Source organism: Pithys albifrons, chromosome 2 (genome assembly GCF_047495875.1).
Source record: "Pithys albifrons albifrons isolate INPA30051 chromosome 2, PitAlb_v1, whole genome shotgun sequence".
In the NCBI taxonomy this organism is placed as follows: Eukaryota; Metazoa; Chordata; class Aves; order Passeriformes; family Thamnophilidae; genus Pithys; species Pithys albifrons.
In genome coordinates this window covers 19,087,503-19,101,476 of record NC_092459.1, presented here as the reverse complement: position 1 = coordinate 19,101,476, position 13,974 = coordinate 19,087,503, and the positions used below count along the sequence as shown (strand labels likewise).

At 42.7% G+C, this 13,974-nt stretch overlaps 1 protein-coding gene across 4 annotated transcripts; it reads right to left on the bottom strand.

Moving 5' to 3' along the window:
* Window positions 1-421: 421 nt before the first annotated feature.
* Window positions 422-5,608, bottom strand: CLN8 (CLN8 transmembrane ER and ERGIC protein). Of its 4 annotated transcripts, none has more exons than XM_071548433.1 (3): window positions 5,448-5,608; window positions 3,520-4,160; window positions 422-3,128 (listed from the first exon to the last, which is right to left on the bottom strand). In XM_071548433.1, exons 2-3 carry the CDS (start codon window positions 4,105-4,107, stop codon window positions 2,814-2,816), a joined length of 903 nt encoding a protein of 300 aa, XP_071404534.1. In that variant the 5' UTR covers window positions 4,108-4,160; window positions 5,448-5,608; the 3' UTR covers window positions 422-2,813. The 4 variants fall into 4 exon arrangements, with proteins under 4 accessions (XP_071404534.1, XP_071404535.1, XP_071404536.1 ...); XM_071548434.1 differs by having other exon boundaries at window positions 5,452-5,608; XM_071548435.1 differs by having other exon boundaries at window positions 5,397-5,448.
* Window positions 5,609-13,974: the final 8,366 nt, after the last annotated feature.

The window sequence follows — 13,974 nt, the reverse complement described above, 5'->3', positions numbered from 1 at the left end:
GAAGAATTGCATCCTAGTATCTAATCTAAATCTCACCTCTTTCTGTTTAAAACCATTACCCTTCTCTGATCCCTATATGCCCTTGTAAAAAGTCCTTTTATATTTGAATATAAAAAAAGAGGCTCTGTGTAACAGATCTGGTAACTCCAACTCCAAGCCATCAAGGTGAAGAAGAAAGGTTGTCTGTATTTTTTTCATGTTGTATTTCTAGCTCAACTGTAAAATCCCCTCAAACCAACATAAATGAGTGCTGTTACTTGCCTTACCGCACGGCTTTCTTGTTCTAGCAGATCTCCCAGTGTTTGGGTTAACAGGTGCTCTTAGGTATTATTCATTAAATAGTTAACATAAAAGATTTTCAAGATATACCATAACAGTCTTTGCATGAAAAAACTCACACTAAGATGCAAACTCAAAAGACTGCATTATGATAATAAAAACATAATTTTAATGAAAGATTTAACAAGGCACTTAAAATTACATAAATTAATAATACAAAGTATTAAACTTTAGACATCTGGTACCATGACATAAATTGCCATCTGTCTTTTTTTTCAGTCCCAAATTCACTAACCCCCACTGTCCACATGCTTTTATTTTAGCACATAAAGCTTCACCTCCTTAGCCAGCCACTGTAAGAATTACACACTTGGCCAAAACTACTTCTGATGCTTCCATTTCCTATTAGGATCCTTCAGAATTAAGTAGCAGAGACTTTTATTAATTATTACCTTGCTTTCAAATCCAAACCTTCCAGTTTTAAGCTTCATAGAGCACACCATCATTCTGACATTTGGTGACTTACCCTCTGCCTTTCTCCATGGAACTCCTGCAAGTGAGGTTTGGATTCTGCTAAATATGCATTCAGATCACATTTTTGGTTCCATTTCTGAGGAATTCATCCCTCTGTTTTCTTCCAAAGCACTTTTAACAGTACTTTCCCACACACAACACGTCAGGAGAAGCACATAATTTCAAGCTTTAGAGAACTTTTTTTACTATAGGACAGCACCAAGACAGGTGACATTGCAGTGTTTTCTCTATTGAATATCAGCAGAGTAACAAACGGGGTTGCTGTGCAAAATTACTATGACCCTCTCAGCCTAGTTCTGAATGGGCAGTTTCAGATATTGACCATTATCAACATTGGCTATACATTTGTGACTTAATAGCAAGATATTTCACTCCCTCAAAGAGCAGCAATTCAGCTCTGTGCTCACACAAAGTGAATTAGGGAACACAACAATCTGATCACCAGCTTCTTCCCTTCTCTCAGAACAAAACCAAAAACATTGCCACTAAAAATTAACAAAATGGGACTGCTTACACCAAAGTGCTTCACCTGTACTTTTAAAACAATATGCTACACCACAGGTCAGTACACAGTCTCTAACTCATAGCTTGACCTAAAATTCTTCACAGCTTAGGCTTGCCGAGTCTTATGGCTTTTGAAAAAAAATCTGTGTAGCAGTCATGTCACACACAATTCCAATTAACAGGCTTTTTATCTCAGTAGTTCCGTGCAGCAAAACCAGTCCCTCTCATTCGCCTGCCACTAGGCGTCACTCTCTTCCATGGTGATCTTTATCCCTTCATTCACTTGACAATACTGCACCCAGGAACCATCAGACCAATACTTTAAGTGGGAGAACATCCAGGGCCTTTAGTCCCTATCTAAAAACCAACCCAATTCCTCAGGTCAAGGAAAGATTTTTGTGATGTGGCAGGTAAAGTGCAAAAGATTGTTAGTGTCATTTTGTATATTCTGTGAAGGTAAATAAAATTACTAAAAGAAAAACAGAACTCTACAGGAGGTGATAGGGGCTCTCCTCCACAGATGAGTCATATCAGATTCTAAAGTCATCTAAAACAAAGTGCATTTCCAGAATTAAGAGGAACCGTAACAGGAGGCCTAGTGGAACTAATTGCATGATCCCTCATGTGGGACCTACAAATAAAATTATTTTACTAATCAAGAGATAGTCTTCTGAAGGACAAAGCAGAGTCATGTTCTGTTGCTGCCACTTGTACTTCACTGATTTCAAGTCCAGAAGGGACCACTATGATTACCCAGTTACACCCCCCGTAAAACAAATGTGCACATGCCCACAGGCACAGTTTTGGTGGATGTGAACTGCTCCCATACTGAGGGCAACATGGAAACTACAACTCACTTTGACAGCAAACACTCAATTACCTTCCTTTGCCTCAAGTGAACTTAAAAGAACAAAATAAAAAACAAAAAACCAAAATCCAACTCAAAAAACCCCAAACCCTCAAACTAACCTACAACACAACCCAAACCTGAGCCATGACTGCATTCTTCCACTGACCAGTTCAGCCACATGGAATGATTCACTGGTGCACAGGAATTAGGTACCTATGCATACCTAACTTGGGTCATAATTGATCTTAATAAACAATTTAACATAACTTCCAGTATCAGCACCTTTGCCATACGTGAAATACGATTCAAGTTAAACTTGACTCAAGCTGAGCTTAGCAGACAACTGTGAAGCCACTTGGAAGGATTAGGACAAAGGATGCCATTAGGGAGCATGTCACTACTAAATTATGAAATACTGTCCAGCCTGACAAAATTGTTGGCATAACTCATAACTAAGAGGGTGAAGTTCGTATGTGCATGCACATATAAACCACAATGGTTTTCAATACTTCTGATGCATACAGAATGCTGCCATCAAGGAATCACTGTGTCAATGAGCCTCTTGCAAAACCTTCTAGTTCACATGCAAAGAATTACTTTGCATTGTATTTTTCCGTTACCCTACCAGGAAACTGCAGCTTCAGTGTTATATCCTCTTCTTTTGATGTGTTTCACCATTTAATTGTCCATTTTCCATTGCTTTATTTTCAAAGTTCCAGTCAGTTGGGCTGAGGAGTTGCTGAGTTTTTTTGTATGTCCAGTATGGGTTAAGTACTACTGTAACAGCAAATAAGCCCGAGAATAAAACAATAAAGTGAAGAAGTCCCAGGTTTTCTACCACAGAATTCCAGTTGAAAATACACACCCACCACATATGGTAAGTAAGAATCATGCGGCAGTGAAACAGGTGGATCATCACCCACTGGTTTGCCTTCCAGAAAAAGGTATTAGCAGAGCCAGCCTAGAAAAACAAGAACACAAAGTATGCAGAAGTGAGATTGTTACTTCAAGATAAGGAACTGAGGAATCTGTAGAACTAATGCAAATACCCAGTTTTCACATACACAGGCTCTCAGGCATTTTTCCCATGTAGTGCTATGATACTGCACATGTATGTGGCATCCCAAACTTAGTGCAGATCTATCCCACCACTACACACATGCACACAGCACCACACAGAACCCTACAGAAATATCATCATGACAAAAGCCAAGTATGGCAGTAACATGGATATCAGTTGGATAAATGCGGTTTTGATGAAAAGCTATCCAGAGTAACCACACATATTATCTATAGACAAAATGCATGAAAACTGGTATACAAAAATAATCTCAAAATAATTGTGTTCTTACCTTCAGAAGCATCCAGGAAATGCACGTTGCAGGAGTACTCATCTCCAGCAACATTCCCATCAAAGGCAGATAATGTCCAGATTTCACATTAATTACCAGACCAGCCAAGCCACCAAAGGCAAGCAAATGATGAACTACCAAGAACACATCAAATGTTCTAAAAACAATGTTGGACATGTGGACTGCTACATTTTCAAGCAAGAAAAATCCAGCAGCTATTAAACAGTTAAACCAACTCCACTTTTGCTGTGAATATACTTTGTCAGCATGAAAAACGGGATCTATGAGCAAAGCCCATAACCCAGCAACACAGCTCTGAAGTCCAAACACCCCACGTGTGACTGCCATATTCCAAAACACTTTCTCCTTTGCACACAAGGCACGGTAAGTGGTACTTCTCCATGAAGACAACCAGTGAGACAGAAGAAATACTCCCAAGTAGATTAAAAAACCAGCAGCTAAAAAGGCCACACGAACTTCCCATAAGAGATAGTCCCAGTCAAAAATGGTCCCAAACACTTCATCATCATTTGTAGGATTCATTTCTTCTTTTTTGACACTTCTCATTCCCACTATAGTCTCCTTCATGCCTATTCAGCCTCTATTATGTAAACCAGAAACCATGAACTCTTCTTTTCCATCTGGAACAAGGAGAAAAATATTTAGTGAATATCTGTGTCATGCATATACATGGCTTCTAAACCACAGAGAACTCACTTCCACTGCAGTTACGACCTTGGTCTTGTTGCCATTAGGCAACCAAAGACAGGTGGACAGCCAAAAAACCCTTAAGATACGTGTTTAAGATTAACAACTGACCTGTGAAATCTGTACTAGTACAACGTAACGCACTGAAGCAAAAGCAGAAGAGGTTCAAGTAGGAAGGCAAGAAAGAGGAAGGCAAAATACAAGAAGCAAATCCTGTTTTGTTACTTATGAAACTTTTATTTCAACAGCACTGCACAGGTATTATCCTACTCCCCTGCTTTTCCCTCACTGATTTTTCAGCAATTGCTATGGCTTTTGGTGCAATTCAGGATCTCAAGTACAGATCCAGGACATACTACTACAGAAACTTAATGCAGTAAGCAGGACCACTTACACTGGAAAAGGGCTGTCATGATCATGGCTCAGAACAAGACTCTGCAGTCAGTATCTTAACATTAAGCCACTTCCAACAGAAAACACATTCAAAAACGAAAAAAGACTATGGAATGCATACAAGCAACATTATTATGTATTATTAGCAACATCAGTGTAATTAACTGAACAGCCCAGCACCAAGGGCCTCAAGTCAGCTGAAACTTCCTGAACATACTGTAGTTCAAAAACAAGGATTTGTAGGGTGGGAAAAGCCAGGTAGTACTGAAATATTTGAATGCCAGCTCGTTTTATGGATATAAGCGACATCCGCATGACCACCAGACCCACCGCTGCCTGTAAATGCTCAACACTCATTACACTTTTGAGACTCTGGTGGGAACCAGATGAAAAAGCTGCAGAAAGCAGCGAGGGCCTTCAGGAGCCAGCAAATGCCACCACCACAGCCCGGATCCTGCTGGCAGCTGCTCGCCCTGCTCTTTGCTCAGTGCCCCGTTCCAAGGCCGGGGGTGTGCTGGGAACCCCGAAGGCCCTTGGCCCACCCCACGGCCCCACACCAGCAGAGGCCGGCCCGAGAACCCAGCAGCACCCTCCGCCCTCATCTCCTGGGGGAAAATCGGGGCAAAATGCACCAACCCCACGGCACGACGAGGCCCTGAACCGCGTGACGCACTGCCGCAAGCCCCGGCTCCAGCAGGGCCGCGGCAGCTCCTCCGCCTACACGGACACGGCACCGACATCCCCCATCCCACGGCCGCCGAGCCCCTCACGCAGACCTGGGGGACCGTCCCGGCCCACAAACCCCGCTCCCACTCGCCGCTCCTCACCCACAGCGTTGCCTGCGATGACCGGACGGCCCTCCCCGGCTCAGGGACTGCCCTCTCCGGCCCCCGGGAGCGCCTGGCCCACTCCGGCCCAGCCCGACCCGCCTGGGGAGGTCCCGACCCCGGCTCGACCCGCCGTTCCCGCAGCGCCGCCCGCGCTCTGCGCATGCGCCACCGCCGACACCAGGCACGGGCGCGGCTGTACCACTCGGGCAGGGGGAGCCGGGCCTTGTCTCCGCCTCCCAGGCACGGACAGGGCGACGCTGGTGGGCGCCTGCTCGGCGGGAATAGTAGAAGAGACGTATCGGTGATGCCACAGCCAGTATCTTTGCCCATAATGAGTTCGAGTCTCAGTGGAGACCGTACCGGGCAGTTCAATGCCTCCCTGCCATCCGATCCCGTAAGATCTCGGATGCTCAGCAGGGTCAGTCCCGGTTAGTACCGGGTGCTGTAGACAGTCCTGAGGATTTCACTGTCACTGTCCGAGCTCGCTGGGCCGTGGCAGATGGACCTCAGGACTTACACGGTGGGGCAAGTTCTGCGCACGCTGTGCCTCACCTAAAAAATCCACTGCGCAGGCTCGAAGGGCCCAGCCAGGTGGGGAGAGCCCTTCCCAAAACTTCGTTCACGAAGTTTGGCCATACAATACAATTACCCAGTTTCATTAAAGACATCAAATTATTGAATGCGTGTCTTGGTGCTCTGCTCCATGACTCTCGCCATACTTGCGACAAGTGATGCTGTCCCCGCGGTGACTCTCCCACCTGGATCTCCCGAGTCCCGGCTGTGAAGGCTCCCGGGCCATGCTCCAGCCCAGCGCCCGGGCTGTGCGAGCTGTGCCGGGCAAACCCCAGCCCGCAGCAGGGCAGGTGTCGCCTCAACAACGTCCCAAAACAAGGCAAAATCAAGCCACAGTTTCTCTCACACGGAGATCTGCCCTAGAACAGCTGAAATCCTAAACTCCGTGAGAGTGTGGTGAGAGCTGGGGAATCCATCCTTAAGTCTGACACGTGCTCGCTTTCCAGATGGGAAGAGGGAAATGCTGCCATTCCCTGCAGAAAATAGGGCTCTGCTGTAGGAGAATTCTCCTTCTCTTGAATTTAGAAGACGGCAATAACCTCACGTATAACCTAACAAAGAGGGAAGCTTTATTTTCAGCACGTGCTGGGTGCTTCCAACTACAGCAGGTTTGGAAGCACATCTCACATTCAAACTTTGCACTTTTCATAGTTTACAAAGTCCTGCCTGATTTCTTCAGATAATGCATATTCATCGCTTGCTTTTGTTGCCGTAAGAGGTGTCTTCTCCAAAGGAAGGGTGTGTGTGTGGGGGGGTGTCCTTTACTGGTTGCGAAGAATCCCTCCACACTAAATGAAGGTTTGCTCTGTTCACAGAGACCACCACGTATCAAAGAGGCCTTTGTGCACAGGGGCCTCTGCATGTTTAAGTACTTGGTATTTTCACTCTCCCATCGTAAAAGGTCCCCGGTGCCAAGTCCTGACAGTACCTGGTACCTGACAATCTTCGCAGCACACCTATAAATTTCCTATGCAATCACAGCAATATAAAAAAACCCCTAAATAAAGGAAAGAGATCCTATTGTAACTCAACTAATCTTGCTTGTAATAAGACCGTGTTATTTTATTTCTCACACTGCCATAATGGCAGGATAACTGGGCAGGAAGGGTTTGTGGACTTGCTTTTAACTGCTAATGTGGCACCTGTGTTCCTGCGGTCCTCCACGGTCTGTGAAAAGAAAGATCTGTCCATGTGCCACCTCCGTAGTTTAAGAACAGGCAGCCACAGCTGTTTGTTGGAAAAGTCTGGAGAGAAAACCCTCCGCTTCTGCCCCTCTTAAGGCACTGGGTGTGAGCCCCTTTCCTCCGAGCTGCTCTGCAGACACCCCGAGGGAGAGCAGGGCTCGGCTGCCACACATCCAGACACTGCCCAGGTGCCACTGGGGTGAGTCACAGGCTGAGCACACCTGCCACCTCACCCCAACCTCGGGAGGACCGGCGGGACCGCGCTCAGCAGGAAATGCAGGGCAAGACATTTCAGCCAAAATACCTATTTCAGGCAGTAAGCACGATTGAGTGCCAGGGGTTGTAATGACGTGCTGGCAAATTGGTTTTGGGGATGGAAGGATCCGGTTTTACATGATGCCGTGAATGACCCTTCCCCCCAAAAACAGGACTTCGAGCCACGTTAGTGTAGGGTAAGATAAAAAGTAAAGGTCCTTTAATAACACAGGGCCTACAGCCCACAGGAATACAGGATGACATGCATGTGTTAGTTCTTGTTTCCATGGCTTTTATAGTAAGATCCCTCCAATCATTGCTTTACACATTTCTCAGTCCAGCCCCAGTCCCACCCCTGGTCCAGCCCCCTGGAATTGGGTCTGGGGTAGTCAGGACCCTCTGTCTTCATCAGCTCTTCTTCCTCAGGCACACAAAGGTCTCTTGGAGCTCATCCAGTTCTGGCTTTTGGGTCACTCTGACCTATGTTTATGTTTCATTCTGTAGGCCTTCTGATATCCTTCAGCTCTTTACCTTGGAAAGGAGTCTAAACAAGATTAATTAACTAAAGGAATTTGAGCTCCCTGTTCTGGGACAGGGGTAGTGATAGAAAGGCATTAAACTTAAACTGTTAGAAATATTAACCCTCTAAAAATCTACAACTACTGTGTTCCTAAAATCTACAAAATGTAAAAATCAGAACAAAAACCCTTTCGGCATCATACACAAAAGTGAGAGTAAATTTGTTGCAAAGCTTTGGGATGCAGTCAGAGCCATTTGCTAACCCTGAAGGAAAAAAAGGGCTTCATGGCTTGAAAGATGCAAAGAAGAAGATCTGGAGGAGCTTTCACTTGGAAAGTGCTTCCTAGCTGGTGATGAACATTCATTTTATTCACCTCTGCTATCTAGCAGATGACAGGCCTGTCCCAGGAAACCTGAAAAGCATAGTAAAGCTGATCAAGAAAAAGCTGGGAAGCAGTTGCTCTCTCAAGCAACGTGATGGGGCTGATGTACCAAGGGCATGAATTTTAGCTTCCCCTAATTTTGCTTTTCCCATAGCTGTCTTTAAATAATTCCATTAAGTTGTAACATCTTGAGGAAGGATGAGGAACTAGGATCATATTATCAAAAGCAAGATCACAGGCTGTTGTCTTTCTCGTGGATTTTCTTTGTCTTTGCTGCCTTTCTTGCCTTCTCATTTTTGTTATTACTAGCAGCTATAGCCCGGTTGAAATAATTCAGTGTTACTGTTTGAATCTACTGATAGTACAACTGTACTTAGTGACAGCTTTTTAATAGGTGCCTCATTGTGATCGTTTCAGGTATTTCAAGGACTCTGAGATTAGCTCAGTTGGTTAAAACTTGTTTGTAATAATGCCAAGGTCATGGGTTCAATCCCCTCTGTGGGCCAGTGACTTAAGAGTTGGACTTGATGATCCTTGTGGGTCCCTTCCAACTCAGAATAGTCTGTGATTCTGTGAAAGTAGATCTTCCTGTAGTGAGGCTCCTCTTCCATATTATGTCATATTCAATTCTCCTGTTGACAGTTGTTCTATCTGAACATTACAGCATGCTCTGTGCAAAGCTAAATTTCCTATCTACACTGTCTCAATTTTGGAAGACTTTCTGACCATCTTCAGGATGTCATGGCTGGAAGAGCAAAGGGCACCTCCAGGCAGGGAGCCCTGCCTGCAGTCTGAATGATCTGCTCCTTGTAGCTAAGAGCCTCTCCATACTGGTTTGATAGTGCTTGGCTGAAGTCAGGAACATGTGGGGATTTTGTCACTTTACAATATCTGTGTTTTCTTGCCTAAGTGGCTACATTTATACAACTCCACCATGTGAGGACTGCCCTTTTACTTTGAAACAGCTGGCCATTGAATAGAATTTCAGTAAACACTATTCCCAAAATATCCATATAAACTTTGGCTTCTGAAGGTAATTTTGACCCTACTCCTGCTTCAAATGGGGGACCCATGCCCCATTCCCAGGAACCATCTAGACAAGTACTAGTTAGTAGAGTTGAAACCCCCTCCAGGTATCATAGCAATAATTAAATACTGCATGCATTAATAGATCCATAGCTCCTCAGTTTTATTTACAAATATACAGATAGGTGATGATAGTTTAAAATTTCTTTAGTTGTAACATTTTTATGTTAGCACCCTCTCAATGGTCTGAGAGCACCTTAAAGACAGAGGCTTAGGACATGTGTATGGAGGACACAAGGTCAGCCACTGAGATCTTCAGTGAGAGGAGAGCCTACTGTTTATGCAGAGGCTGCAGGATGACTCCTGTAGGACATGCAGGAGTGCTTGTGTGTATGTGTGGTGGGAATACAGAATATGGCCAACTGGTTGCTTCTATTGCTATCAAGAGCAAGTTGAGTAATGTGTTTTAGGTGTGAGTTGAGAAAGGAGTTTCAATCCCATTATCAAATTAATCCATCCATTGCAGACAAGTGTTTGCCCTGTAAATATTTTCCTTGGACATGTAGTGGCAGAAAAGTCCACAATAAGCCATGCTAAATTCTGCCTTTTGCAGTGGCAACAGCTGGGATTTTTCACTCTGCAAGAGACATAACATGATGACAAAGTGACCACAAGTTATCTGTAGCAGAAGCAAAGGGGTGGAGTTTGGAAGAAATCCTGTCTGATGAGGCTATTCTCTGATCATTATATAGCTCTTTCTCATCCTCTGAGTATTATAGGAAGGAACTCAAGTTACTGCCTAAGGTTACATTCATTTATTTTTTTAATTCCATAGTACCAAACCCTTGTATTTAGTGTATGTTGAAGTCATATGATCATAAATAAAACCTGAGCTGGTAATCTTTATCCTCTATCCCAAAAGAGGATAAAACATCTACTGCTAATTTAAAAGTCATCTTGTTTACTTCTCAAAATGTTTTAGCCTTCTGCTCCCAAAGTTTTAGAAAAGCTTGCACATTTACAGACACCGATTCATGCATATATGCACAACTTGTGTTGACCTGTCACATAATCATCTATTTTCAGTGACATGCTTTTTGAATTCTTTTTTTAAACTGAAATTTACACCTTTACCACCTACTAATCTACCTGTGTTCAAATCTGTGGAAGCTTTCCTACTAATTGTGAAAGCTTTGCTTCAGGTCTGTGGGAGGTTTACTAAATGCCTGCTTCAAGGAATGCTGTGGCAATGCCAAATGTGTAATCTTGGGGGTTTTTAAGGCTTTACACATACTCTCAAAGTTCTTCTGATTCTTGTTCAAAAGTGCTTATGCAGTATTCCTAGATGCAAACCACGGTTATTCAAAGGAGCACTTTGAACATGCTTGTTTAAGGCCTTTTCCCTCTCAGCTAATAGGAAGTATACTTGACTTCTTTTAGAAAACCTGTATTACAAGGCTTTCACGTGTGCTAAGGATTCAGAATGTCTTTACATTGCATAACATGTTCATCTAGCCAGACTAGTTTGCTTTCCTCAATACTTGGAGATCAGCCCTAGTTTCTACAAGCTCTTTTTGTATTTCACTTACAATCAGTTTTAAATGAGTAATCAACTCCTTATGCTTCAGAATAGGTATTAAAAATAGTTGCCTTGAAACACTTGATATTCTGAAAATTTTAAACAATTCATCAGATTTACTGAGCATCCAGACTTTGAGCTACCAGTTGTGGGAAAAATCACACCAGTGAATCTTCTGTTTCTGGCTTCTTGAATCTTAACATATAATGGAAGTAATGCAGAAAAACTGGAGCTTCTTTGCTCAGTCCCTGTTGAGGTTATCTCCCGTTTCTCTTTATGAACATTTAATAAAAATGTTGGAGATATGCAACCACTGTTGAATAGTGCTATATAGTCCAGTTTCGGTCAAAAAGCTCTCTTGGATGATGCAGGAAGGATTTTTGATTTTCACATTTTATAGATTTTAGGAACACAGTAGCTGTAGCAAAGTAGATTTAGTGGGTTAATATTTCCAAGAGCTTGAGTTTAATGTCTTTGTATTGCTACCCCTTTCCCAGAACAGGGAGCTCAAATTCCTTAGCTGTTTAGTCTCTGTTTCAAGGTAGAAGACTGAAGAGTATCAAAAGAAGACATAAACACAGGGCAGCGTGACCGAGAAGTCAGAACATTGGAAGACCTCCAGGAGCCTGAGGAAGAGGAGGACTGATGAAGAGGGGGTCTCACTAACCCCAGCCCCAATTCCCGAGGGGGTGAAACAGGGGTGGGACCAGGGCAGGAAGAAGAATTGAGCTGGAAATGTGTAAAGTGATGATTGGATGGATTATATTATAAAAGCCATGGAAATTAAGGCTTGCCCACACATGCGTCCATGTATTCCTGGGTGAGCCTGGGTGCTCATTAAAGTAAGTAGCCTTTTATCTTATCTCCTACCAAAATTTGTCTTGGAGTCTGTTTTTTTACAGACTTTTAAGGCATGGATGTAGACACAGTTCAGGATATTAATCATTCCCACGCTGACCCTGTGACATCTGGCCCTTCCTTGCCCACTGCTTAGTGGGACCTCACCAAGTACAGCCTTTGGGCAATTACTCCTTTAGTATTTCTGTCTTCTCATTCTTTAATTCCATTCAAGGCAAGATCTCCTATACTTGATCTTCTAATCCTGATTTGTTTCTGCTTTGATAGAAGACACTCTCAAGGTCTCTCCTGCTTGGTCCAATCACTTTTCTCAAGAATTTATCTAAACCAAAATTTCTCTTTTCCACTAGCCCTACAGTTAATAAGACATTGCAGCTTCACCTCTTTGTCTTCTTAAGCTCATAGCTCACTCCAAAGACTTCATAGTATCTTTCTCTTTTGCAATCTTCTTTTTATGGTCCTTGCACCCTAAACATGTCTGTTGAATCACTGCTTAAATATATTTAACCCTGTAATTTTTATCTCCCTCTTTTCCCTGCCTCTATCCAGTTAGTGCCTCTATGGTCCTGCCTGAGGATCTTCACCTCCTAGTGCCCATGATCACTGGTGACAGTGACCCTTTCTTTTACCCCATAGGAATAATAAATAAAAATAATATTGCCTGTATCCAGACCTGGACACCAGCTCCTCAGCTGCTTCTGGTTGGCTTCAGGTAACTAACCATGATACAAGCTTAGGTTCACACTAGAACGTTTTTATTCCTTCCTCACCAATCAACATGTCTTAACAATGTTCATTGGAACAAGTTATTCTGCCTTGGTAGTTGGGCTCTTGCTTCACAGCTGTAGTCATGAAGCTTAGTCTTAAGTGGTGTTTCTGGTTTACCCAGCATCTCTAGTCCTTCTTTCTTGTTTATCACACAGTTACCTCCAGTGCCTCTTCAGAAATCAATGGAAAATCTCATATCTGTCTCATTGAATATATGATTATCATTTTGACATTTTATTTAGCTCCAGGTAGTCTCTCCTGAATAGAAACTAGGGGCTTTACCAGCAGACAAAATGATGTTGGTCAAATTAGAGCAGGCAGTGACTGGCCTACCAGTGTGTCTGCTACAAGATTATCACCTCAGACCATCTCTCAGTTGTATCTGTAGAGAGCTGCAAACAGTTCCTATGAAAATTAACTGAGGTAAAGTCAAGGACCTTGCAATTATTGTTTGGCAAGAGTGGGTAAAAACCAGGAACACTTCTGTGGCCTCAGTCAGTAATCTGGTAAGTTTACTTTTGGGGATTTCAGTAAAATGACAGCAAATCCATCATGGTATGAAGATTCTTGACAGCTTAAATGGCTTCTTGGAATAAGCAGCCTGTAAGAAGTAGAAAAGATGGAAGGTGACAAAATATTTTCCTGTTTTCAACTTGATCCCAGTGGAGACATTCAGTTATTTCAAAAGCTGCAGTATTGTGCAACAATGACAACAGTATAAGCAACAATTAGTATTAAAAATGAAGAGAAAAATTGTTTTTGTTACAACATTTTGCTAGGAATAGTTGGAAGAAATGCAATTTATGTTTATAACAACAGCTTTGAATGAGCTGCTTTAATGGCAGGTTATTCTAGATCTGCAAAAGATGGAAATATTTTAAAATTTATTTAATCTATTTAAATTTATTTAGAATAACAAGATTCTTACCACTTACTTCATGTGTTTTTAAAAATAAATTCTACAAACACGTACTAATATAAGTAAAGAGAAGTTATCCTGTCTCTTTTAATCTTTAATACAGTTTTTAATTTAACTAAGCCTCTGCTGACAAATCTTCCTAATACCTCTTTTCTCCCAAAACCTAGCTTTATATGCAGTGGTCAAGAGTCAAACATTTGATGTCTGCCACAAATCTGTCAGAGTGTGAAGTGAACCCATAGCTTTCATTGTTGTCTGCTATTTAATGCATTGGTGTGGTTTGCTGAAACAGAAGACATTATCCAGCAAATGATCACTGAATTTATTTATACCAATTCATGGTCAGGCCCTGTGTGGGCTTTTTCCATTTCTTTTTATTTCATCCTTTCTGAATTTTCACTTTCAGTAAAATATAAATGGGCCTTTTCACTATTTTGTTAAACTCTTACTGCTACAGTGA